The sequence below is a fragment of the Cygnus atratus genome, chromosome 16 (genome assembly GCF_013377495.2).
Source record: "Cygnus atratus isolate AKBS03 ecotype Queensland, Australia chromosome 16, CAtr_DNAZoo_HiC_assembly, whole genome shotgun sequence".
Taxonomy (NCBI): Eukaryota; Metazoa; Chordata; class Aves; order Anseriformes; family Anatidae; genus Cygnus; species Cygnus atratus.
In genome coordinates this window covers 9,060,144-9,087,369 of record NC_066377.1, presented here as the reverse complement: position 1 = coordinate 9,087,369, position 27,226 = coordinate 9,060,144, and the positions used below count along the sequence as shown (strand labels likewise).

Below are 27,226 nucleotides of genomic sequence, written 5' to 3'. Positions count from 1 at the left end.
GTATTGTTGCCTCTGCCTTCACCTCTGCTCAGTGATAGATAAAATTATTAAATTATCATTTGTGTTGGCAGGCTAGACGCTATCATGGAGAGCAATGAAGCACAACTTGGTTTTGTGATTGCTCTAAGAAGATTCAGTTTTCAGGACGTTCAAACTGTCCCACAGGCAGTAAGGGGAAGATTTTTTTATTATTTTTTAAGCAGAGTGTTTCTTTCTCTTACAGCATCTTTTTAAATGTTCTGCAGCTATAGACTTTCCTGTTCTTCTTCTACCCTTTTTGCCTGTTGCTTTTAGAAAGCATCCATCCACTGGAGAGCGCGTTTCACTGGTGCCTGTCACTTGCTCTGTTTGGTTTTGAATGCTCTGGCTGGGTCACCTTGAAGTCTTCCATCTATTGCTGAGAATGCATTTGGCTTCTGTAACCTTTTCTCAAACCAGATATTAAAGCTAGGGGTTGTCCTCATTTAACCACTTCACACAGACTCCCTTGGGTTCTTGTAACCTTCCTCAGCAAGGATGTCCAGGGCCAGAGAGACTTTGGCAGATGTGATCTCAGCATGACTACACAAAGAAGCAAGGCACGTTGTTCATCAGGTGGAAGGTATCCCTCCAGCGGGGGGTAGGTAAGCAGATGCAGCCCCACATGGTGCTGCTTGCCCAGATGGATTCCCTGGAGCCCATTCCTGAGGGTTGCTCTCTGAAGGTGGGGCGGTATGTCAGCACCCAGGGGCTGGCCTAAAGTAGGACACACACTTTCCTCTCCACACATGCTCACATTTCCTGCTGTGGGTGGCCGCAACGTCTTCAAGAGCCTACTGCTTCTGGTTCAGAACTGCTCTTTAATAGAAAGGGTGAGGCTTTTGCTTTTGATCCTCCCACAGATACTGGAATGCTTGTGCATCGGTCCATGATAGAGCCAGGCCCTTAGGCAGCAGCTGACTTCTGGATACCGTTTGTTGGAAGAAATATATATACTTCTGCCCTTGTTTAGTAGCTGCAAGGATGTGCACTCTTTGTGCTGTGCTACTGGATTAATTGTAGACATTACATTAGCCCCAGCAATTTTCCCAAATCTAGCTGGGGAACTTAATGGCCCACAGATAAGGAAAGAAGGTTGCTATCTCCCGTTCCTCGTTGCAAACCATCTGCAGGCTCACAGGAGTGTTGCTGTAATTGTTACACAGGCTTAGTCTCCATTCATGTTTGCAAGAATTTTGTCTACCAAGAGAGAAAAATATTTTATTCCCCTGAGATAAAGTATTCATGAGGGAAGATCTGTCTTGAGGAAATCCATTTTCTAACAGTTGTGGATCAGGCCCTTGACACCAGCAGTTCAGAGCAGACTTTCCCTTTGAGTATTCACTGTTAGTGTTTTACAGCAGGATATCTGTGGGTGCAATTTTCTTGGAAATCTGCAGAGGAGGACTGGAAGTGTCTGGGAAGTTTTGTTAGTCAGCAATTTATGTTGCTGTGGAAACGCCTTAGAGCTTGGGAAAACTGCCTGGAGAAAATGGTGGCTGCCAAAGGTGCCAACAGCAGTTTGCATCTCTTGTTGGTTCCTAGCTTACCTACCTGTACAGTGGGCTCATGCTTCATGGCTGCTGATGTATCCTGAGGGTGACCCACGTTTTGTGCTGCTGGTCATGGTTTCCTGCTGCAAACCCTCTCTGTCACTCCTCTGAACTCTGACATTCCCCCTGCCAGGCTGTCCTCTGATCGGGGATCGTACGCCGGGGACCAAAGCAGTGTCCAAGTCCTTGAACATCAGACTGCTAGCTGTAAAGGCAAGTAGCAACACCGGTGGGGATGAGGGGGAGGCTGATGGGGTCTCATGTCTCAGAATAAGTTACAGTGACCTGGTGAATGTCTCTGTGCACACATACCTGTTTGTTTTTTCCTCTAGCAGAGCTGACCAGGTAGACCTCTTGTTATGTAGCCTTTTGACAAGTAGAAGGCTTGGTGAGGAGGGGTCAGCTTCTGAGTCATCTTGTTAGTTTAAACAGATAGAAATCTGCCCCTTACTGTTCTTTTCCTGGCTCTTTTTTTTTTTTTTATTCCTCTGGAGAAAAGTACTTGCAAGAATAAAGCAGAGCAGAGGGGAAGCACAGATGGATTTCCTCAGTGAAGGAAAGCAGGCAGAATCAGGGCTCTGACTGCCAGGCCTGCACAACAAATGCTGGGTGCAGGGTTCACTGTGCTACATGAACTGGACATGACGGGCACAAAGGATGTTGTAGCCTCTTGCCTGAGAGATGTGACGCTGCCTTTTCCTTCCAGTTGGGTGCCTCTCTTGCTCTGTTGCTGGAAGTCACATCAATGGGTTCTCCCTGCTGCCCCCAATGCCCCTTTTAAAAACAGAAAAACAAACCCCACAGATGGAAAGGTTGCAGCTTCCCAAGAGCTGCCTACTGCCTGTCTGAATTGTGACAGGAAATCTGACAGAGGCACTTATCCAGGGAAGAGGCGAACGATTTTCCCTCACGCTGAAGAGGAAAGCTCACCAATATCTGGCTGTTGTCAGATATTCCCACTGCCTGATGGAGTTATATCCATGACAGCATTGTTCCCTCTACTCTTGCTCGGTAGGGGGGAGATGTAAAGCTGTATGGGGGCGGTCTCTGAGCGTAGGAGAAGACAGGATCTCTCAGGCCTTCATGAATGCGACACCGGCTTCAGCTGTGGGCAACAGGCTTGTCAGTGAGCTGTCGTTTCCTGTAGATTTACCTGATCCATAAACCTGTACAGGGTCCTTGAGAGATGGTGGGGTTAGCTCTGTGGAGAGAATTGCAGTGATGGAAGTGTTAGGAGGATCTCGCAGGGTGTCTTCATCTTTGGTTTCCTTTTACTGGGAGTAAAGGCGATTTGGGTTTATAATGCCATTTTTTTTGACTCATTAGGAGTATTATTTAAAAGTCCTTTTTAAAATGTCATTAATTTAATGATTAAGGATATTTCTTTCATGTGGTAATTTATGGCATTGCTTTTCATGGATCAGAGGAGGAGCCTGGGCATTGAAAAGAAGAATGTTCTTTGAGGAGGTAAATTAAGTTCCTCCCAGAGTTCTAGAATTCAAATCCGGGTATAGCTTGAAATAGTGTGAAATTAAAAAAAAAAAAAAAAAAAAAACAACTACAGGAGAGGAAAAAATAAACCACAGTGCACCCTGTTCCAGGTAAAACAACACAAAACCTCTTTCACTTTCTATTTACTAAATTGCAAAGTGCAGAAAGCCCTGTGCCTTGGGGACTTGATTTTGCCTGAGGAACATGCAGACTTGACTGATCAGTGCCTTCCCATGCCCATGACAGCTTCTGCTCTCATTTTAGAAAATAAGTGACCATTTCTGCCATGTAAATTGTATCAATTGAATAAAACTATTAAATAGGTGAGCTAGTATTGGAAGTGTCATTTAATACAGGTACCACTGTATGATCTCCCACAGTTTCACTCAGAAATGCCAGTAACAGACTTCTGTGAGCTGGGGTCAGTGCTTTGGTTTTTAGCTCTAATTCACATCATATTTCTTTCTGGCTTCATAATGTTTTGTGAAGTGTTTAGCTATCATCTGCCGAGACTGAATTTGTGCAGAGAAGTGTCCTTGAACCTCCTGTGGAAATATATTTCTTGAAGATAAGGCCTCTGGTTTCATCACCTAAGTGACACCTTACTGCAAATGAGTATCTGCTGCTTTGTAGATTAGCTGTAACTTTATTAATTTACAAGGGCTGACTAGCTGTGGTTTTTGTTTGTTTTTCAAACAAGGGGAAATGGATACATTTCATGAGGCAGTATGGCTCCAAGGCCAATGACGGGTCTAGAAATGTGGACTCATCTGTTCTAGGTCTTGTTCTACAAATGCTTGGTGAAGTGAAAAAGATGCAGCGAAGACAAGGAACTGCCAGCATGAATGAGGCCCGTTTGGTCGACAGGACCCAGCAGCATCAGGCTTTGTTTACAACATTGGAGCAGTAATTTCCACTTGGTTGGCAGATTGCACCAGATGTGTCTGACTCACCGCATGCGTGAGAGGCACTCAGATTATCTTTGGCAGGCAAGCAGGCATGGATCAGACCAGGACTCTTCCCTCTGTGGACTCCTCCAGGAACTCCGCATGGCAGAGATTAAGCTGGGTCCTGTTCTCTGACCTCTTTGGCTTCCTGACAGCATGACGTATAAAACAAAGACAGTGTGACTGTGACACGGGCAACACCTGGACTGCAGAGATCCAGAGTGTGTTCAGATAAGTTTAATCCTGACGCTACAATCAGAAATCAATTCATTTTTGTTAAGGTAGTCACAAATGTCAGCTAAAAGCTTGACTAATATTGGCAATGCTCAACCCACTTTTGAACTGGGCATTTTAAATTTCTGAACCTTACAGAGATATGAGACCATTTGTCTTTGAAACTTCACTTATCTCAGTTAGATGCTAACATATCTGCTGCTTACTAGAGAGATTTATTTAAAACCAGGGTTTTTCTGGATGTGCAATCAAATGGCAGCTTAAAAACAGGACTAGTTGTAGTTACGTATATTTGTTTTCTTCTGTAGCTTTTATACCTCATTACAGAGCTTGGTTAGTTGGAACAGCTATGTCTGTGTGCAGTGTAATATTTCAAACATAGTATATAAGTACCCTTTTCAGTATAAAAGAAACCTCCATGTTCTATTTAAGCAGCATCTGTATCACTTCAGGATTTGTTTTCTGTTTGCTTTGCTTTTCTTCCAAACATCTAGGGAGAGATTTAGAGGAGTGAAATCCAGGGCCTGTGTGACAACTGCAGTGAAGAAACTGTACTGTAGACTATCCCTAAGTGGTCCTGTGTCGTACAGGGTCCCAGGGGACAAGCAGTGCTGTGGCACACTGGAGCCTGATCCTGCAACTTGCACATTGCCCGTTTGTACTTTTGTACTTGCTGCCTCCCAAGTCAGCTCAACTGACTTGACATTTCAAGTTATACCTAAATGTTTTTGTTTGTTTTGTGTTTTTTTAGCTGTGGGTGGATTCATTTAACCTCAGATACAGAAGGGTACCACTGTAAATCCCATATCCATTTTTTATCGTCTCTTTTGAGAAAATCATTGAAATAAAACCACACATACAAAAGCACTGATATTTGTCTTAGATTTATCAGTTTCAGAAAAGGAAGATGTTAGCTTTCTTTGTCTTAATCTAACAGACATCCACTTGTGAAAAGCAAAGGGACCTGTGTTCTGGGCTATGCCAAGTTGCAGCCTGGCAACTGTGTGTGCAGAGAAGGAGAAATGGGGGCCTGGAGTCCTAGGCTCTTATGTTGAGAACATCAGCTAAAGTTAACTTGCGTGTGATGGGGGTGATCTGGTGTTGATCTGGTTCATCCTTAAACACCAGCAACAAAATCCCACAGGCAATTTCTGTAGCACCAAGCCATAGCGCGAGTCAGGGGAGGAGGAGGGTAAAGCTGCTTCTGCCTGGAGGGATCCCCCAGCGTGGTGGGGCTGCCAGAGAAGCAGCGCTGGAGGAGGATGCAGAGGTGCAGGGGCCGAAGGAGGAGGTGGCTGTGTGTGGAGGCAGCTGGTGAAAGCAGGAGAGTGGAACTAGTTTGGGAGGAATCTGAAAAGCCAGGCACTGCTTTCGACTTAATGTGGGAGAGGGTCATGTAGCTTGGGGAATTGATGGAGGATTTTAGGCATTGTGTTCCTTCTAGAGAGGGTGTCTTGCCATAGGGTTATTCTGGATTTAAAAGATTCTCAGTGATGCTTTTTGGAGTCAGGTTCCACCCTGGGCCTTCACAGACTAGGGAAAAATTCCAGCTTTGACTAGAATGCAAACCTATTCAGGGCTTTTCTTCTGCTTAGAAGTATGGCTTGCCTTGTTCATAGGGTTGTCCCTCATGGCTCAGACTCTCAAGTTGTTCCTTCACTTTCTCTTAGGAAAAGAAAGCCCATCCAAATACAAAGTACTGGATTCAGAAAAGTTGGCTGGTTTCCTTTCTTTTTCTTCGGGGAAGCAGAAGAACTAAAGAGAAAACCACTAAAAGCTTTTTATTAAAGTATTTATCTTTTCTGTTTTCTAAATAAGAGTCCTGGCCACTTTGAACCTCCTCCAGCTTTCATTAAAGATAATAGCTTTTTAATGACAACGAGTTTGTTTCCTTTATGCCCTGGGTGAGTCATAGCCCCGCTCTGTATGTGATGGGGTTGTGGAATGGGTCTGGGCAGAGGAGAGGGGATGGCTTCCACCCCTGGTCTCTGGGCCCACAGCCACACCTGAGTGAGGAGTGACACCTCTACTTCTCTTCCATCCTGACTTCCCTCCATGGTCTTATAATGCAGCATTGCGTACGAGAGAGGAGAAGGCGGAATGAGCAGATCACACCTCCCATGAGCTGCAGTCTGAGCTGTGGGACTGTGCTGAGATGCTGCCTTTATCAAGGGCAAATGCTCTTGAGGTTTAAACCCAAGAAGGTGTTTGCTGCTGTGATAGAGGCCCAGCCATAACTGCTCTGCTGTGATGGGGACTCTCTTGGCAGTACCTTGGGAGTCTGGGCCTTGGGGACAAAATCCGTGACCTGAAAAATGGAGACTGTGAACCTAGGTGGTCATGTGGGGAAGACTGGGGAAGACTGCTGCCCTCTGCTAGTGCCCTCTGCACGCTCCGTCTGGATGTGGTTTTCCTCTCTGCAGGTGACGGTGAGCTTTACGAGGGTGGCAGAGGCATGTCTGAAGGGGTGTGCAGCTGTTCCTTGCCTCCTAAGCACACGGAAAAGTCCAGGCCTAACAAGAAAGGATTTTTTTCTGGTTGAGATGGTTCTGGGTCAGCAGCCCAGTTCAGGTGTGCTGACCAAAATGCCCTTCAGTCCTAATGAGATCCCACCCCTTTGTCAGGATATAGGACTGCTGCTGGCTTTGTTTGCAGGTGGAGTTTAGGACTGTTTGGTCTGATGTTCTTCTCTACTACAGCGAGAGCTAGTATCTCAGGTCTCATGGGTCTATAGTCTGCTTTCTTCAGATGGCAATCAGCAATATCTCTGAATTGTGCTTGGTAGCAACTCTTAACCCATGTCTGCGTGCTAAAAAATAGCAGATGCATACAGAAAGGGAGGAGGAGAATGCCATTCAAAGGTCTTTTCACTTCTATTCTGAGATCTCAAAGGACGCTGCAAAGGAGAGAATTGCGGCGCAGAGCTTGAATCTCCTCCAAGTAAAGTGGCATTAGGATCCCTGCAGATGTATTCTTTGCTTACTGGTCTTGATAAAAGAAAATTCCACCTGAATCTTTTCCCAAATAAGCCTTTTTTAAGACTCAGTGCCTAGTCTTCCTCCCTTTCCTGACCCCCCAACACTTTTTTAATTGCAGCTTTCTGTACAGGGTGCCTGGGATAAGCAGGCAGACAGGCATTTTAAGAAAGCAGGAGCAAGTGTAAAAGTAAATCACCTAGCTCCTCTAGATTTTACAATTGTTATTTTGAGTTTCTGAAAGAAAGAAGAAAAAAAACCACCTTAATTCTTGCATTAGGATATTTTCACACATCAGATTTTCTTTTCTTTTTCTTTTCTTTTTTTTTCCTAAGCCCTTAGCATGTCTGTGTCAGTTTGTTTTCATCTTGACCTTAACTGTGTGAATTCGTATTGTGAGTGGGTGCATGGGAAAGCAAGACCACATCTGCAGCAGTGATTTCTTTTGTCATTAAGGTCCAGCTAACCTAAAGAAAGACTCAAGAGAGCCAGGACCTGTGAGGTGAGTAGGGAGGGAACTGGATGCTGGAAACACAACTAGTGGCAGGGAAACCACGGTGGTGGAGCTGCTGAGGCAGAGCCTGGGCTCATGGCACCTCTCTCCCAAATCAAACCACTGCCCAGGCAGCCCCTTCAGCTCCTTCTTCAGCCTGCAAGAGAGGTGATTAAGGGAGAACTCAATGGCGATCTATAGAATCCTAAGTGGCCTTGAGAAAGTAAATGAGAATTGATTGTTCCCTGTCTCTGCCAATACAAGAACCAGGAATTCCAATTAAATCAACTGATGCCAGGTTGAGAATAACTTTGTGCCCCATGCAGCATGGCATTCTTCTGTGAGAGGCTGTGGGGGCTAAAAGCTTACATTGGTCTGAAGTGGGATGGCAGAGGATTTGTATAAAACATATTGGCTGAGGCATAGGCACCAGCTATTAGGAAATCCTGGAGGTGATTTACCAGAAGGTCTGAAAGCATTCTGGGGAAATACCCTCGTACAACTTTTACTCCCTCCTGGGCATCGGGTGTTGGCCACTATTGAACACAGATACGAGGGGAGATAGGTCTTTGTTTTGACCTAATGCAGCTTTTCTAGTGGATAAATGAATGCTCAGCTTTTTATCAGCAGCAGTCTGAGATCAGATCCCAGTCTCTGCTCTGGTTAGAGCAGCTCTGAGAAGGAGGACACTAACCAGCTGGTGCAAAGGATGTCTTTGACCCATGTAAGGGAAGACCTGTGTGTACTGAGCAATTTTAATGTCAGGGCTGGGAAAGCTGCATCCTCGGGGCCTCGGGTGTGATGAAAGGCTGAGATGCTTCAGAGATCTCCTACTGCCACAGCAGCAGCACAAGGGGAAGGGGAAGGGAGTTAAACAGCTGAATGAAACAAGAAATAAATTCTTCTCAGGCTCCACTGAATGGCTTCAGTGGAATATCCAGGTAGGGTAAATAATCAGAGATTGCCAGGTTTTTCTTGCATGTGTTCCCTGCTTTTCTTGTGTTGGAGGCTTTTTTTTTTTTTTCCTATCTGCCACACAGAGGAAAGGATCTGGGATGGGAAAACACTCAGCAAACTACAGGATCAGCTAAGTGCCCTGAACACAAAACCGCAGCAGTTGCTTTGGCCTTGGCATGTGGCCAGCTCGCCCCTATTCTGCCTGATCAGTGAGGCACAAGCATAATGGACAGTTTGAAAGGGAGAGTTAGTTAAGAATAGCATGGGGCAGTTTGGTCTCTTTGGTTTCATGTTGGCCCTCCTCTCCTCTGCTGCACTATGTCTGGGTCAGGCCCGCAGGGCTTAGGAGCAAGTGCTACTGCCCTGCCAGAGCAGCAACCTGAGAGCGAGGAAATGTAGGGTTTGCACCTGAATATAACTACTACTGAAAATTAAACACCCTGTTTCAAAGGATGCTACAGCATCATTTCATGAAGGGGGGTATCCCCAGAAACAGGGTGATCAGATAGGAAGAAAGGGTTGAAAGATTTTAATGTGGCTACTAGCTGAGAGCTCAGCTTCCGAAGGGTGAAGGGGTGACAGGAGTTGGCACACAGATTTGGTTTGTTTAAATACCATCTGTACTTAGAGCAGCAGAGGAGAATCTGATTATCACCTATCCCAAAAGGCCTCAACCTCTCGTTGGGTTTCTTGGTCTTGGTGTTTTGCTGCATCTGTTGGATTTAATAGCAGTAGGAAGCTTGATTATTTGTCCCAGCTTTTTTTTTTTTTTTTGAAAACATTAAAGTTTCTGAGGGTTTCTCTGCTGGTATTTAAAAACTGAGAACAAAGCTGATATGTGCACCTGGAATTACTCAAGTTGGTACCTGCTCATCGCAGCAAAAGCGATGATTCCATAGGTGGAAATACTGACCTTTGCTTTGTTTTGGACAAGCATTTTTGTCATGTCTGTTGATTTGTGTCATACTCCGGAAGGCTCAAGTGAACTGGTGATACTTGCTGAAACAGAACAAAACAAGCAGAGCATCTCATGAGATAGCTTCTAAGAAGGGTTTGAATGAGTTGGCAGCCAGCTCTCTCGTGGCCTTCACATATCTGTAGAAATCAGCTCCAAGAAATCAGATCACTTGGTTGGCTACTTTCCTTTTATGCTTTTACAGACTTGGCTGTCACAATGGAGGCTAAAATCAGATGCTCTAAACCAGAACCTTTTTTTTTTTTTTTTTTTGGCCTGAGTACTGATAGCTCTGCTGATGTCCTTATTGCTGCAATGCACAAGAATTCAGGTCCTGCACAAGGGATGTAATGTGCCAGGAGCTGTACAAACACAGAACAAAGAAAATACCTCTCCCCTAATGCATTTACAGTGTACATGTAAATCATCAGGTGACAGACAGATACAGAGATGGATACATATAGGGAATAGGGTAAATCCTGTTTGAAAATGTGGAAAATACTATACATAATGATTTATTTTATTTTATTTTATTTATTTTATTTTGTCAGGAGGAGGGGGCTTATGGCAAAATAAAGTTTAAGAAGGGGCTGGTATTGGACAGAATTCCCCATACCACAGACGGGTGGCTCAGCCTGTGTCAGAGATGGTAATGGACAGTGATGAACTATCCCAGACACCATCCAGAACAGAAATGAGAATAAGCTTCCTTCCCTTTGTCACTTGGGAGGGACGTTGCATCTGCTGACATCCTCTGTCCATCAGCGTTAACGAAGGGAGCAGGAGGGCCTCTGGGAACTGGGTCAGCAGCAGCTCCATCACAGTGCAACTTAATTAAGCAAGGGAAAATGAGCAAGAGGGAAGGAGCCCCTCATGGCTGGCAGGGAAAGCAGCTCTGTTTGAACAAGCAGATAAAACTGCTTTTCCACCTGCCCTGGTGAGCTGCTGCTTGATGTTCCCTGTAGGTTGGAAGATAATTTCCACTGCCAAGGACAGCCCTGCAAGCTGTTCTGCTGCTGAACTCTCCTTGTAACATGGGCTAGCCACAGTTCCTTTCTATAAAGCATGCTTGCTTTGCTCCAATATACCTCATAGGGCCAACAGTCCCACTTTTAGACTCGGCAATTCTTTTGCAACAGCCCATAGCTGGGCTGCTATGGTCCAGGGCTTGGGCCATGTTTTCCCTGGCTTCTTTAACATTATTATCTTTGGAGCATGTCAGGGGAAAAAAGACCCAAACCTTTAAAAAAAAAAAATCCCCTAGGATTATGTCAAACCACAAGGAAGAACTTTTGCTTTCAGACTAGGAACATGATTTAAGCAACAAAGTTTTCTCCCAAGAGCCCCCAAGGGGGGTGTATTGAATGTAAACCCCCAGGTTTATCTGGACCCAGATCTGATTTTCCTAATAGTACAGGAACAGTTAAAATTGCAGTCTTAATATGAGAACATTGTTTTCTAAAAGTAATTTTTATTCAGTCGGTTTTGTGTGTCTCAGAATAATATGGCTGTATTCCTCCTACCCCAACTTGGAGCACGGCAGCGTCAGTGCTGGAAACAGAAACACCTGGGAAGTGTTCTCTATTACTGCCCCTCGGTTAATTGTGCAAAAGCTGTACAGTCCTCTGTTTGTGTTGACTAATTAGTTGAGTAATGCAGACTCCTTTTGAGTGTTTTTCCTGTTCTAGATCAAGAATGAGACATACATTGATTAAATGACTTGTGGTCACATAGTGAGTGACTCATTGGCAGAGGCAGGAATTAACACCTGGTATCTTTAAATTTCTTCCTAGACCTTATGACCTCTAATTTTTAGTGCTCTTCTCTTTCCTCTCATGGGCTTTTTGTCTCTTACCCACTGTAGGATTTGTTACGTGTATGATTTCCAAGGAGGCAATATCTGACCACTGCCAAGAAAATGAGACATCATTTCCTTGATACAGGTATCTAGGGACGTACAAAGAAGCTAAAGTTCCTTTTAATCCTTATCTTTTTGGAAGATTTTACCATCTTATGCCTGGTTTGGTGCGATGCCAGGTCTCCTCTGCTCCTGTGCCTCCAGCACTGCGCATGATGAAGGTGTTAGCCTGTCCAGCAATATTCGTGATTTTATTTTATTTTATTTTATTTTTTTCTAGAAGCATCTTTGCTGCAGTCTCCCTGAAGTGGGAACACTCTGCCCATACCCACCATTAGTGCAATAGCTTAATCAGTCGCAAAAAATCAGTGGGTGGGTTTTATAAATCCCAGTACAGTATTCGGCAAGGTATAACATCTGTTGTGATCGATATTTTAAAGCACGACTGTTTGATAAGAAGTTACAGTAAAGCCTTTAGCATCCCACTGAATTGCTAAATAATTCACAGGAGTGGCTCTAATCACTTTAAGCTTCTTGCATTTGAAAGTAAGCAGAAAATTCAGAGTAGCTCTGTAGAGAGGCACTATAGCCGGCTGGGTCGTCTTTCTTATAAGCTGCTGTACTGTACCGGGAGAGTAGTTTCAGGTTTTTAATGCCTCCTGAGGTATGCTGGAGTCAAATCTGGGGAAAAAAAAAAAAAAAGGTCTCTTTTGGTTGGTTTTCCTGACACTCCTCACGATAATTCGGCTGGCGAGCGGTAGCAGTCAGTGCAGAAACGACCCCCTTCAAAACCCTGCAGCACCTTCGGGGAGCTGCCACGAAGGCCGGGAAGCACCCGGGCCCCGGCAGGAGCACCAAGAGCCGCCCGAGGGCTCTCGAAGCCGGCTCTGAACCCACGGCCCCGGGCCGGGAGCCGCCCCCGGGCTCCGCCGCGCCCCGGCCCCGGGGCACCCCGCGGGAGGCCGGGCGGGCCCTGCCCGGTGCCTTCCCCTCACAGCGGCGGGGCCGGGGCGCGGGGGAGGCGGGCCGGCTCCTTCTCCCCGCAGCAGCCCAGGAGTAACGAAAGGACCCGGGGCCGGGCAGAGCCTCCCCTTGGGCGTCCCTTGGGCCCCTCAGGCCGTGCCGGGCCGCCATGCCGGGCCGTGCAGCCGCCCTGGTGCTGGCGCTGCTGGCCCTGCCCCGCCGCGCCGCCGCCGGCTGTGCCGCCCTCGGGCTGTGCTGCCCCGGCCGCGACCCGTCGTGCCTGGGCACCGGCTGGCGGCCCGACGGCGCCTACGGGCCCTGCTACTGCGACCAGGTGTGCGAGCACACCCTCGACTGCTGCCACGACTATGCCCAGGCCTGCCCAGGTGAGTGTGGCTCCCGGTGCCCCGCTGCCCGTCCTCCTCGGAGGTGTCCCGCACCGGGCAGGGCTGAGCTACGGGTGTGGGGATGGCGAGAGGGGACGTGGGGTGGCCGAACTGGGGAGCTTTGCTCCACACCAAGGCTTGGAGGTGCCCAGGTGCCATGGGCAGGGGGCGTCAGGGTGTGTGTGGGGATGGTGGAAGGTACGGCCGTGCCTGCCTCGGCGAGCTGGAGTGGGAGCAGAGCCCCAAAATAACCCTGAAGGGGGGAGTTCGCTCTGCTGTTCTGAGTGGTGAATGGGAGGTTAAGCGACTTGATGGGTTTGCACATGTGAAATGGGACATTTCCTGACTCAGAAGCCCCTGTCCCTGTGGGGGCTGATAACGATGGGTGGGATCAAACCCACTGCTCATGCTGATCTGTGCAGCCTTGCAGTGCCCCCGCTGCTGAGCCTCGGGGGTGGCGGGCAGCATGCCCTCCGTAAACGTCTGCTGGTAAAGTACAGGTGTGTATTAAGGAGATCAGTTATTTTAGTGAGTGGTTGCAATCCCATATCCCTTTCCCACAAATAGCATCCTCGAGGAGACTTATCCCCTCACGTAATGGCTTTTTTTATTTTCCAACCTGCATAGCTGTGCCTTTGCGCAGTTTTGCTTCAGGCTGACGTTCCTGTGTTTCAATTGCCTTTTTCCTTTCAAGAGAGAGCAGGAAGGCAGGTAGGAAATAAGTTCATCCTGAAGTTGGAAGGAAATAAGATCATCCCGATGCACTTTAGACAAGTTGTGAACAAGGAGACCACCACCAGCCCCTGGGCACAGCAGACAGCGGTGAGCAGGACAGCGATGGGACCCCCCCCCCCCCGCAGCATGCTGGCCTGGTCTCAGGCTGTCACAGCAGTGCCCCAGCCCTGCTGGCTGTTCTCCTCTGCTCCAGCTGCTTTTGGCAGTCCTCCGGGATAGCCGGCATTGGTAGGAACCCCTCACGCACCCCGTTTGTGTTACAGCAGGGCGATAAGAGAAATGTGTTTGCAGGTGCTTACACCTCATGAGGAAATGGCAAAGGGTGATCACGGCTCCAGTCCCGTGGTGTCCCTGGTGTCGCACGGTGCTCGGCGGTGCCGTCCCGTGGCTCTCCGGCAGTACAGCAGCATCCTGCTGGCTTGCATGGGTCCTGGGGACTGGCTCTGCGTGGCGCGATACCGCTGCCCTGCTTCTTGTGGTCCCTCTGTGCTGCATGGAAGGGACTCAGCTCTGCTTTGATTTGTGCTGTCTTTGTAGCCTGGCCTTTCTTCTGCAGTTTTCTTTTTGTCCAATCGCTACAGAGCTACTTTATCAAAGTAAGTTTAAAGCAAAATATGAAGGCAAAGACGTTAATATCTGAGGCCAAATGAAACTGAAAAGAGCAGAAGATTCAAAATATGATGCACAAAAGGATTGTAACATTGTGCAGCATACAAGCTGATGCACAGGCTTTTCTTGTGGTACATCGCTGCATCTATGAAATGTCTCAATCTGTTAAATAATAGAAATCTGTTAGATTGATAAATCTTTGAATAGGTTTAAAAGCTGTTTGTGGTGCCTTTGGACAAAAAAGAAAAGCGTATGAAAAATCTTCCTAAAGTTTCCAAAGACATTAGGGAAGAAGGGATGTAATCAAAACAGTGACGTCCCAGCTTCTCTGCACCCGTGTGCTCCTGTTACTGTTTCAGCCAGGCAAGGAAGATTGAATTGTGAGGCACAGTTAATTACAAAAGGCATGTGAGGCTCTGTTCCCACTGATACCTGCCAGGAGTTCCTAAGCAGGAGGGCTGGCCAGGCACAATTACAGTGGAGGCCAGCCAGTGTCCTGCCGGGAGAAAGAGAGATGCCAGAGCAGCCAAGGCTGGAATTCTGGTGTCCTTTTGCCTTCTGCTAAGTCAGGTCAGATGGTGTGGTTCACAGAGTGGACACAGAAGCAGTGAAATATTTTGGCAGTTCTCTGGCAGGTAGTCTTCCTATGCTATGATGATAAATGTACGGTTTAGCGTCCACAGGATTGTTTCTCAGGAGCATTGCAGGGACAGTGAAGCTAGGCGGTGCTCCCTGATGTCCCCCTGCTCTGCCTTGGCCAGTGGAAGGCTTGCTGCATTCACTTGGTCCTCATAAGAGTTTTGTGCTCAGTCCAAATTTTGTTTGCTGGTTGGAAGCACCACCCAAGAAGATGAAAGGCTCAGGGAGGACAGGAATCACACTTCTTCTGCCTAAATATTTGCAAAAGCAGTAGTTACTGGAGTCAGTGGAAAATGTGAATACACACATGCTAAACCCACCTCTGATACTCTGTGTGGCTGTGTCAGACCTACCGCATCAGCAACACTGACCTGGGCATAACGATACAAATTTCCTTTTTTTTTTTTTTTTCTTTTTCCTGCCAGGGTGTTTACTTAAAATCTAAATGCTTCTGTGGATAATACCAAGAAAAAGTACCGTTCTTTGTCCAGTCTTTTTGGCTATAAAGGAATAGGCAGAATGTGATCAGAAGTGAGCTGAGTAAATAATCCTGCTGGTGGCATATCTGAGCAAGGCATGAGTTCCTCAAGTTGTATTTCTTATATAGATCCAAAGGATGTAGAAGTTTTTGACTGGGCTTACCTGCAAGTGTTTTTTTCCTGCATGTGTTGTTCTCGATGTTTAGGTTGTGTTGGTTAAGTACAATTGGTCAAGTATATCATGGGCTATTGTACCAGGTTGCCTTTGAGAGAGGCCAGCAGATGAATGCCGTTGTGCTCTCGAGCACTTCCTGTGTTATTTTGGATAGTTGTCTCCAGGCATACAATCCTATGAAGCTCAACTATAGGCACACTCATGGGGAAGAGATCACAAAAGGAGATATGTGACACAGGAAATGATACCAGTGTGTTTTAGAGTGAAAGGATGGGATATTGAATGGTAAGGGAAGACGCTTCTGCAGCTGCTTGTAAGCTGAAGCTTTGGAGATTGGCACCAAGGATACTGCGTGAGAGCAGGTAGGGATGCTCAAGGGCATGAAGATTTTTTGATGCATTACTTACTACATATTCCCAAAATTTAAAGTCATGGATAAATGTCTTGAAATTGGTACCAACATGTACAAGGTAGAAGCTATTGTATTGTATTTCACTTCTTGAACTCTGCCACCAACTCCAGCCAGCCATGCAGTGGTACAGACTCAGTGGCTGGTTGTCATTTGCTGTGTGACACCTGACAAGAGAAATCAGTAAGATTTTTAGGCCTTACGTGTGTGAAGGGTTAACAGTACCTTTCATTTCCTTGTTGTCTTTCTCCTCCTCTTCTTTTACAACTCAGCTTGACCTAGTCTAATTAAAAAAAATCCAGTTCATTCGGTGCAGGTGCCAGTTTGCATTGGAGCCTTGCAGCAGCGTAGCTAAAGGGAGGTGAGTGGCCCCATGTAGCTTGGACTGGCTTGGCTGGCTGGAACTTCTGGCCAGGTGACTCCTGGGAACTGCCCAGCACAACTTTTGGGACAGTTGTGAAAAAAGGAAGGTTGTACAGAGCTGTGCCAAAAACAATCTTTTCTGGAGAAGGCGCATTGCTTGCCTCATTTCTGTAACGTTTCACACTCCTGTTTCTTACTCTTCTTCCAGTTATCCCCTGTGTTGTATCTCAGTGGAGCGTCTGGAGTGGTTGCGCAGAGCCTTGCAAGACAACATACCGTGTTCGGAGGAGGCATGTCATCCAGGAGCCCAGGAACGGAGGAGAGGTATGCCCTCCTCTGGAGGAGAGGGCTGGCTGTGTGGAGTACTGGACTCAGCAAGGAACAGAGTGCAAACAGTCCCTGAGTAAGTCCACCGAAAATGTAAGTGTCTTGGTAATAGGGGGACGACTCTTGTTTAGGCCAGCAGGCTTGGTCTTTATTGTATTTGAAAAGTGTTGTTTTCAGACACCAGCAGATTTGCTCTGGGCCTGTCTGGTGTAAGTGAGAACTGAGCTCTTCACGCAGGGGTTTAGAGATATCCTTCCTGGGACAATATTTAAAAATAGCGCCTGCCGTTTGCTGTGGTCTGGTGTGTTTCAAAAGTGAAATATTACAGACCTGTTGTGTTCTCACTTATACAATTGTAAATCTCTGGCACTTTTGATAGAGTTGGTAGATTAATGCTAGTTTAAAACTTCTGGAAGTGAGTGTTGAGCACTTTTTTTTTTCTTTTAATGAGTCATCTGTAAAAAGTCATGAAGGAGCAATACCCATCAAAGGCAAGGTATGACTTCTCTGCACTGGAGCAGAGTGCATGCAGAGGAAACCTCCTGCTGGTTTGTGGAGAAATGCCTGATTTGAGTTTGTTCTGGTTAACTTTTTATGACATACCTTTGCTGATTTTTAGAAGAACTGCTCATGAATTTTTACTGTTATTTTTGGGTCAAAATCTGTCCAGTCTGAATTCTAGCTACAACTGGCTTTTCCAAACCTCTTGAGAGTCGGCATTATGTGAATATTGCCTCCCGCTCTGTCTTTTGGGAGTGCCTTACTCTACTTCAGAGATGCAAAGGCTTGCTCTACTCAGGCAAAAATATAGTAGGTAAACAGATTCTCTTCTCAGTGAAATGGTTGGTGGTCACTGATAATATGAAAATACAAGGTTATATTCATTTTTCTGTCCTGCCAAAGATAAAACCATATGAAATTGAAGGTCCAGCTTCACTGTTTTGCAGACATTGACAGCCTCAGTGCGGTGTTATCACTTACTCAGTGTACTTTTTCTCTTTGATATATGCAGTCCCCGCGTTAATAACAACAGGAGGTTTTGGAAAAGCAAGGAAAAAAAGAGCTGCAGACGACGGCAATGAAAGAGTGGGGTAAGTTGGAGGCTCTGCACAGGGACACAGTCACACTCCACCTTGAACATCTTTCTGGTAGCAGTTCAGGGCCCAGCATCCTGCTGATAAGGACCATCAGGACAAGAGCACTTCATTAGAGCAGGGTGCTGCTCTCCCCTGAGCAACAGCAATATCTGCAGTGAACCTGAAAGTTGTTGGACTGCCTTGATGTAAGGCCAGTGCAAGGCTGAAGTTCAGATCTTAAACAGCAGTGATGTCATGAGCTGAGATCGGGTGGTCAGTAAGCCAAAGACCAGTCACTTTGGCTCTTCTCAATGTCCAGTTGGAGTGCTCAGTGCTTGTCTTCATGGCAGGATGTCTGGCAAGGAACCATTGAAAGTTTTGTGGCTGTCGTTAATTAGACTGCTTCTTGAAAAGATTCCTAACCAGGGACCGTATTTAATATTTATACACGCATCTTTACTATAAGCATACATTTTATATATACTCTGCAAGAGCTAATGCTGTCAGACTGTGGGTACTGGAGTGTGATGCACCTGCTCAGCAATCCTGACAGATGACACTTGTGCTACTTCTTTAACCAGCGTAAGTCCAGCAGGTCTCTCCTTAAGATACTTACTGACTGGAAAACTTGTTAACATCAGCCTTACAGGAGCCTTGGTCCTTACTAGTAACCATGAGAGAGAAGAGTGTTCCTAATCCAGGGTTTCTTTTCTATCTATATGTCATTGAGGTTCAGTCTTTAACTGTATAGTGGAGACAAGTGTCATGGAATAGAAATATGTTATAGCTATTGTTGGCTGCTGAGGGTTAATGCTGAGCCCCCAAGTAGCATAGGTGAGAGCTGCTAACCTGAGGGATGATGCCTCGGTGTTAGAAGTGGAAACAGGTGCTGTTTGCACTCTTCTATGTAAATGGAATAAATTCTAAGGGGACAGAATCTGCTATCTTGTTGCATGGGAAACCCTTCCTCCTCCCATTTCAGCTCCTTTTGGCTGTAATGCTGCCCGTTCTCTTCTGTAGTACTGTTGCACAGCACAGGTACAGACGGGATTGTGCAGAAAACCATCTGTTGCATTTTACCCACTGAGACACAGCTGCCTCTGTGCATGCTGAACTGCCTCCAGGCTGGTGCCCCAAACACAGAGGGCTGGCATCGACCTTCCCAGTCCTCATCTTTCCCAGTTGGGGGTCATTAGTTGCAGCAAAACAGTGCTGGTATGAAAGGTTATCTTTCATCCTATTAGCCCTTGCACACAGCTTTGCAGGGTGGTTATTCTCCACGGAATTTTATTGTAGTCCCTGATGGTTTACTTGGTTCTTGTGGAGAGCTGCCATTCCTGTGAATGGTGTGTAGTTTCCCAGAACTGCTCTTGCAGCGTGAAGTAACCAAACACTTGTTGGTTTATTTCCCCACATGCTGTTGCACATGTAAGCATTTCCATAGTGTGTGGGTGTGTCCACTCCCCTCACTTAAGTATCTGAAGGAAAAAACATCTGTTCACCCCGGGCCTCCCTTGCACTCGTAGTTAGTTGAGTCTTCTCCCTGTAAAATTCTGAAATGTCAGCACAGGTCTACTGCATGTGTTGGTTCCTGCTCTCTTTCAGATAAGGCAGGGAAGCAAGCTGCTCACACAGTTCACTTGAAGGTGTTTGGAAATCCCCGTGATAACTGATATACAACCAGTCTAGACTGGAACCCAATTCTTTGCTGTGTTTGTAGACAGTTACCAAATTTCCTTGGTTTTCCCCTTCAAACAAGGCCAGTTCTTTTCAGCTTTCCTGCCAGGTTTGGTTAGAAGCAGAAGCACAGAGCAGTCTGAGCAGAGCAGAAGTGCCATGTCAGTCTGGTAGTCTTTGTAATGAGACATGACAACCTCACCGTCTCTTAGGAGGGAGATCATCGCAAGGAAATCCTTTACGGACCAAATCTTAGCTCCCATCACAAATCACTCTACAAAATTCATTGTAAGTAATTGAGAGCAGATGATGGAGAAGTGTGGCTGAGCAAATGGATACCAGGCATGGAATCAGAAGATCTGGCCCTGTTGGTTTTTGGCTTTAGTCAAATGCTTGAGCTGTTTGCATCTCCATTTATAAAAGAGGTGTTGGTAATACCTGCTATTATTTGATACGTGAGTTGAAAGCATCACAGAGTAGCTTTACTCCCCGTTTAAGCTTGTCAGAATACAGGTACTTCACATGTTCTGTTTTTCATAGCCTTGGGTGCTGGATTTTGTTTGTTTGTTTCTAATTAGTAATCTGAAGTCGCTGAATTTCATCTTGCTCTTACAGTCCCGTGGAAGGCACTAGCCTAGTTGGTTATTTTGCTTGCAGATACTGTGTTGAATTCCAGCTTGTGGCCATCACACCAGCCTGCTTGCACAGTCACCACTCGTACACTCACTGGATGCAGTATCTCAGGGAGGGCCACACTGTCTGCGTGGAGTGTCAGCACCCAGCTTTAGACTCCAAGAGTCTACATTGCTACGGGGATGGCAGCGGAAGCAAAAAGTAAGAGTTTTGGGTTCTTTTTTCATGTTGGATTTTGTGTTTTTCTCCCTTGATCTGCTTGCTCCAGTTTCATAATGTGCCGCACTCAGCTTGCTGAAGCACTGTACATGTATTAAGTGGTGATCCTCGTTGCATACTGTGAGTTACACTGGAAATGCTCTAATCACTTTCTTGCAGAGATGAAATATCCTGGTGAAGGTAGTGTATTAAACCAGTGGCAGAGAGAGGTCTACAGTGTGGGAGTCCCTGCACTTAGTCTGCTAAATCTCGCTGACTTTTAAGTGGAACAGTTGTGTGGGTTTTTTTGCTGGTGTTTTAAAGACACTTCAACCATATCTCCAAAGTTAACGATTCTGTCAGATGTCAAATAAAACAAATTGTTAAGCACTGAGAATTTTTTTTCCCTACAAGTGACCATTTATGAATATTCCTGGCAAGTGGTAGCTGGCTAAGGGACTTGGGGTGAGTGCTGGCACCTGAGGTTGGATGGAAATACTGTTAACTCCTTGCACTTTCAGCATCCTTCCCCTGGAAAGCTGAAAATGCTTTGGGGCGATTGATGGAGACCGCCCAAGTTGTACAGGTTGGTAGACTCTAGCAAAGATGGAAGATGAAGGGAATGGCTTGAAGCTTTGAAACCCATCTGTGGCAGAGCCAGCAACAGAGGAGTCCTGGCTCCCAAGCCTCTGCTGTAGTCATCAGAGGCACAGCTTCTGCCTTGCTCTTATCCTGATACTCTTGGAATTTAACCCTGTGGTTGGTTTATTAAAGGCATCCTATGAAACTGCAAAACAGCCTTGACTGAGAAAGTCATTGTCTGTCAGTGGTGGGGAGGGATATTTTAAAAACATGTATAAAGGTTGAAATAAGCATGCTCATTTGACTTAGGAACTCTAAACTAGGTTTATTAGGCTTTAAGCACACGAAGTATTGCACTAGCAGGACTGCCAATAGTGGTGCTTTTATCAGGGTTTGTCTCAGGCTTTTAGTAAGAGGAAATCATGTAAGGTTCTTTTCCTTCCTTGCCTCAGCTTGTTATGTACAAAGGTTCCAAAAGGCTTTTATATAAAGAGGAAAAAATCTAACTGGCGTGGCCAAGAAAAACTCTTTCTTGCATTCAATATGTAAATAATTTTAAAAGCTTACAATAATGTTATTTTACAAAAACATTGGAGCCTGACAGGAACATCAGATTAAGTGAAATAAAAAGTATATTCAGAAACTTGTTTCCTCACAGGGCTGCAAAAAGAGGAGGAGGGCATTTTCATTTGCCTAGCTATTGGGTGAACAACACTGTATGTGGAATAGTTGTGCAAATTCAATATGATTGTGTCCCTCAGGAATGATGATCTGATCCATCTCCAGCCTTCAGCCTGCCAACATGGGTAGTGATAATGGAATTGGAGTGGATGGTGACTGGTTCACAGACTTCAGTGAACTAGGACTCGACCCATGTCTTAGCAGCTGGTTTGGATCCACTGGAACTGAGCAGAGCCTAGGAATTGTTTCCAGAGACTCGCTGTAGGTCTGGAAGATAAATTGGTGGGTCCGTTTCATTACAGGCATGTGAGAACCAGCAGGGAAAACAACTTTTAACACAGTAAACTTTCACCCCTCCAGTGTTACTGCCTATAATATCAAATGAAGTCATGCCTGTGGCATTTTTCTGGGCAGGTATGAGCTCTCTGTGTGTGCCAAGCTGAAGTACTGTGTGTGTTCACTTGAGTTCATTACCAGGGTAGCAATGTAGGCTTGCAGTGCTGACGCGGGCTGGCCTGAGCAGTGGGCAAAGCTCATGTCTGCAGGACGATGGAGACACACTTCACGCCTCCTTGGACTGACAGTGCTGGGCAGCTTTGGCAGAGATGAGCCGGCAAATGGCTGGCGGAACATGAGTGATGTCTGGTCTGCAGCTTCCTCCTCTTGTGTGTGTGTGTGAAGCCTCCCTTACGTTTCACATGGATTTGTAGATGACCCCCCACACGTCCACTAGAGAACCTTCATGGCGTGGTCTGGTGCTCAACACTGTGACCTTACAGTGGTGGATCAAGTTGATTCTTGTCTAGGGCTGGATACCTTGCTTGATTTACGTGATATCAACATCCTAAATATTTAATACAGGTATTCTTTACATGAACAGAGCTATTACCTAACTATAACTAATTAGAGTTTCCAGAAATAATATACTTTTTTTAAACCAGGTCACGTGGAGGAAAAGACTCTTGGTGGGGACAACCGTTGAGTAGGGTGAGGGAAATGTCTGTGAAAAGGCTTCTGCCTTCTGTCTGAGTCAGTGGACGTATCTGAGCGTGCAGTGTTGGAATGGAGCAGTGCTGTGAGAGGAATGTGTGGCAAGCTGTTCAGGCTGGGATTTGCTGGCCAGATGTGGAGAGCATAAATGTGATGCTTAGAAAGAACAGTGGAAGAAGACGGGAAGGCAACTGCTGCCCTGAGAAAAGGGATGGTGGGAGGCCAAAGCTGATGCCAGAGCCTAGGATGCAGCATGTGTGAGTACACCTCTAGATCCGCTCATGAGTCTGGCTGTATACTCAGTTCACTCTCATTTCGAATTTTCACCTATGTAACTCTGCCAGCCACCCTGCTGGGGAGCTGTTGGTGGTTTGCTGGTGACCTCAGAGCAGTGGTTACACCAGCTGCCCTGTGCCATCACACTGCCCTGGATCTGCTGGGCTCCTGGCTGAGGCTGTGCGGGGAAGCATGCACAGCTGCTGCTCCGTCACACCCACGCCGTGCCTGCGCTTTGCTTCTCTCGCGCTGTCAGTTCGGCAGCTTGTGCCAGCATTTAGCTCCCTGAGATATTGTTCCAAGAGTGACTCTCAGGAAGGAAAACATCTGACAGAGTTTAAAATAAACTCAGCAATGCTGGTATATTTTGATGAGTATTTCCTAATTATCGTCTAATGTCTAAGTGGAGTCTGGCTTATAAATGCATCAAGTTGAAGAGAGATGCTTGTTATCTATGCCTTCCACCTGTCTCCCACTCTGTAGAAGATGCTAGTTCATTTTAACTCCCATTGTGAAATGTGTGCAAGCTCAGGAGGTTTCCCAAAATATTTGATTTATTTCCAGATCTCTGTGGCCATCAGGGGTTATTCAATTGCTTGGATCGGCTTCCTCCTTCTAGAAGGTTAAGAGATAAACAATGCAGAGCATTGAGCCAGGAAATCGATCTGTTAATTTTGGATCATCTTCTGAAAGATCTACAAATAAAACACGATGCAGCAAACTTGACATCTGTGAAACTGTTACTCAGCCTGTGTCTAGGAGGATCAGCTGCTCTTCATCATCTGGAGCAAGCTGTAGCGGTTGTAGCACATAAATGTCCAGACTGCAGTAGTTTATGCCCATGCTCATGGCAGGGGGGGGAAAGAAAGAGAATGGATGGACTTGATTTATAGCAAAGTCAGTATTTGCCTTCCCCACCAGCAAGGCTGGAATTGGCAAGTTTAGCTTATGTGTTTAAGGAGTAAAGCCTTTTAAAGGTAAAGCTGCAGCCCAAGTGTTGAAGGGGATGGGATTGCTCTGTGCAGCCTGCTTTATCTGGGATCTTAATCCTCCCTGTGTAGATTCTGGTATTTTGAAATGACCTGAAGCCAGAAGAAAAATACAGTGAGTCTTCTTCCAGCCATGTGTGATGCATAAAACCCTGCTCTGGAGCATGACATCTCATTAAGCCAAGAGCAGAGTTATCTTCATGGAGCTACAGCACTAATTCCAGTTTCCACGGAACTATAAAACAAGCAGAAGTTAGGGATCTGTTGGACTGTTCTGCTGACAGCCCTCTGCATAGCGCAAGAGTATATCTGGAGATCGTGGTATCTGTGCTTCTCCGAAGGACAGGTCTGAGACACACTGATGTGAGGAATTCCCTTAAACCAGTAAATGATGATTTCTGGGAAGGAACACACTGCGTGTCTTGTTTCTTGTACTCCAGCTGCTTGTGGGGATGGGTTTTACAAGTCTCCTGTTCAAGCCCAGGTCTATGTGCTCATGAAGGAGTATCTGTATCAAAGCCTGTGCTGCTACTGCCTGCAGTGATCCTTTGCTATAGCAGATTTTTAGTTTCTGTGGCTCTTTGGCCAGCATTTCTTCTGCAGCCACTGATTGTGAAAAACAGCCCATAGATCTGCTTGGTTGTTTTAACAGGATATTTGTCTGTTCAGTTCTGGTCAATGTATTGATGGACTGCCTAGGGAACAGTGTTCTGGGTTTTTTTGTTCGTATGTTTTTCATCTTCTTAAGAGACCTGTCAGTAGCCTTGTTCCAACGAAGGAAGGTCTGGTACCTCCAGCCAGCTGCAATCAAGAAGCCATGTTGGCGTGCAGCTCTTAGCAAGGTAGAAGGACTTTAGCAGATGGTCCACTGACGTGGTTATACAGAGATGCTCACGTCCCTGCACCTACTCACATGGATATGTGCTGTGGGTTATGTGTGCTGGGTACTCACTCAGCATCTCAGTGGCCTTCGATGGCAACAGAGCTCTGCCTGCTGAGGGGAGCACAGAAAGGAAAACACAAAGAGATTTTGCTCACTGTGCAGCCTGTCAAGTGTTTCAGTACAGGAGTTACAGGAATGTGGGAGCATTTTGTGAGTTGTATGCAACGGTGGACACCTTGAAAGGAATGTTTCTGTGAATCATTTTGGACTTAGCATCTGCAATATGTGCTGCTCTGGCTTCTTTCAGTCCAGTGTTCCTGTGAGGACTGCTTCACACTGTTGTAATCCTGTGGGGATCACTGCCTGCTGCCGCTTTACAGCAGCAGAAAGGGAGAATTGGGTCTATGGAGTGAAAACTGATGTTAGCGAACTGAATGGCTCTGACTCAGTGATTTAAGTCCTGCTTGTACAAGTGGCTTCCTGCAGCAGGAGTGCAGCGTGGTGACTTTCTCCCTCTTATGCTTGTGTTTCAGGAATCAGCTGTTGCACTGGCAAGCAGTAGGGAACCCTCGATGCAGGGGAACCTGGAAGAGAATTCGCCAGCTGGACACTTGCTCCTGCCCTTCTGTTCACAGCTTCTTGTTCATCTAACCTCTGACAGTCTCAGCAAGCAAGTGGTGTGACAGTCGTCTGGCACAAGCACGGAGCAGCAAGAGTAATCACAGCCAAAACAATGACTTCTCCATGTCAGAGGCTATGCTGCTTACGTTCAAGAGGTTGCTGTCTGCACTGGGTCATCTCTGTCCATGTGTACTCCTCAATTTCCAGAGAAATCAGGCTGGCAGTGAAGTGCCAGCCTCCTTCTGTATATCCATTCCTGTAGCCTCTTCTGCCTGAGAGGCCTTTCTGACCCTGCTGTCTTCTTTCAAATTAACCCTCCCATCCTCACATAAGAAAGCAGACAAAAAAGCCCACATAAACCCAAGTTTAATGATTATTTTCTAAAATCCTACTGAAAAAATCAACAGCAGAATGATTTAACTCAAGTGCCTTCTTTTCATGGCAGTAGTATTTCTTCATGGATGCTTGTGCTTATATATCTTTCCCTTTTGTTCGCCTCCCTCCTCCTGCCCCCGGTCTCATCATTTCATATTGATCCTCATTCTATATTGATCCTCACTCTTACAGAGGGTTGATCTTGTGCTGCTGAGATAATGGAAAAACTTAGAAATGAGCCTGTTCAAATCTGTGAGAATAGAAGGTACCAGGGATAAATGGGTCCTTGACTTCAGGTTTCAAGGAGCATCTTGGAGTTGCCCCAAAATGCAGTGCTGTCCTGGAACTCTAAATAGCAAATCATCCCAGCTGTACCTGGAGGGGCTGGCTGTAGCCTTGTATTTTTAACTGGAAAGTATTTTCTTTATATTCTGATGATTTATGTTCACGCATCTCTATAAATGGAAATAAAAGAGACTGGAGAGAGACGGTCTCCCAGTGTGAGATTGATTAACCTGTGTAGTGCCATCTCTTTAGTTTCTGAACGTGCTTAATTTGTTCCAGCCAATCTTGCTGTCCACTCCTGCGCTCCAGCAGGTAAGAGAAGTCGCTGCTGTCCAATTCCAGAACTACTGAGGATTTACAGAAGGAAGTTGAGCACCATGACCTACCAGTATGCAGAAGTGGATATATTTCTTTTAATGTGCACATAACTGAATCTCCTTAAAAGAATTATAACTTGAAGGCCAGGCACAGAAAAGACTTGTGGCAGAGCACTGCAGTGGCAAGCATCTAGGCAATTATATTCGTCAAAACGCAGCTGAGTGGCTGGGGGTGGGTTCAGAAGAAAGTTTTAATGCTCAAGTCCATCTGTAGCCTAGGCCTGTGGTTTGGGTCTTGAAGCCCATCTAGAGTCTGTGTTTGCTTTTGTGAAAATCTTACAGGGCACTGAGGATAAGTGCTTCAGACAGATAGATAGATGTGTAGTATGGTGCTGAGAGGCCTAAAAGCTCTTGATGCCTCCTGGGCAGTGCAGTAGGGATTCTAGAACAAGGCTTCGCTTTTTATTGTGTGTTACAAGCTGTCTCTGTGAATTAATGACTCACGGTGGGGTGATCTCATCCCAGAGTAACAGGATTAACAAAAAAAAAAAGGCTTGTGCTTCACTGTCTGACATAATCTGCCTTTGTGGCCTGCTCAGGAAAACTCGCTGGCTTGTGAACAGAGGGACGTGATCCGCTGAGGAATGGCTTATGAATAAATAAATAGAGTGCAGCATTTTGGTTTTTGCGATGAGGAATGTCTATCAAGCTGGAAGTCAAGTTCTTTTTCTTGCTGGAGATACACAATCATAGTAGTATTTAGTCACTGGAAGGCTTTCTTCTGCAGAAGCTCCGTATTGGGCCACAAGAACCTAAAGAGGCAGCCACTCATTTCAGCAACAGAATGGAGCCTGCTATTGGAAACATTTTTCACTTTCAAAATCAACTCAACTTTTGACAATGTGAATCCCTTCTCATATCAGATGCTTTCAGAACTGAGTAATGAATCTCTAAAGGATGTAATTTCTGCTTAGTAAGGCTTAAAAAAATCAGTCTTCCAAATGTAGTGTTCACCCTGGTGCCCGTCTCCTATAATATCAGAACCAACCAGGTAGGAAGAGTCTGTATTGGAAAGTT

The 27,226-nt window shown here is 46.0% G+C and overlaps 1 protein-coding gene across 7 annotated transcripts in view; it reads left to right on the top strand.

The window, feature by feature from the left end:
• LOC118249020 (somatomedin-B and thrombospondin type-1 domain-containing protein-like) overlaps positions 1-26,057 on the top strand; it is a 35,548-nt gene extending 9,491 nt beyond the window's left edge. For 6 of the 7 annotated variants that reach the window (XM_050714100.1, XM_035548589.2, XM_050714101.1 and 3 more), the window contains 4 exons: positions 16,448-16,642; positions 17,579-17,657; positions 19,977-20,153; positions 25,085-26,057. In XM_050714100.1, the coding sequence (XP_050570057.1) occupies positions 16,448-16,642; positions 17,579-17,657; positions 19,977-20,153; positions 25,085-25,202 (569 nt within the window). In that variant the 3' untranslated portion in view covers positions 25,203-26,057. Of the gene's footprint in view, positions 1-12,506; positions 12,831-16,447; positions 16,643-17,578; positions 17,658-19,976; positions 20,154-25,084 lie in introns of those variants that run through there. The other variant, XM_035548588.2, reaches the window with a different exon arrangement.
• Positions 26,058-27,226: the final 1,169 nt, after the last annotated feature.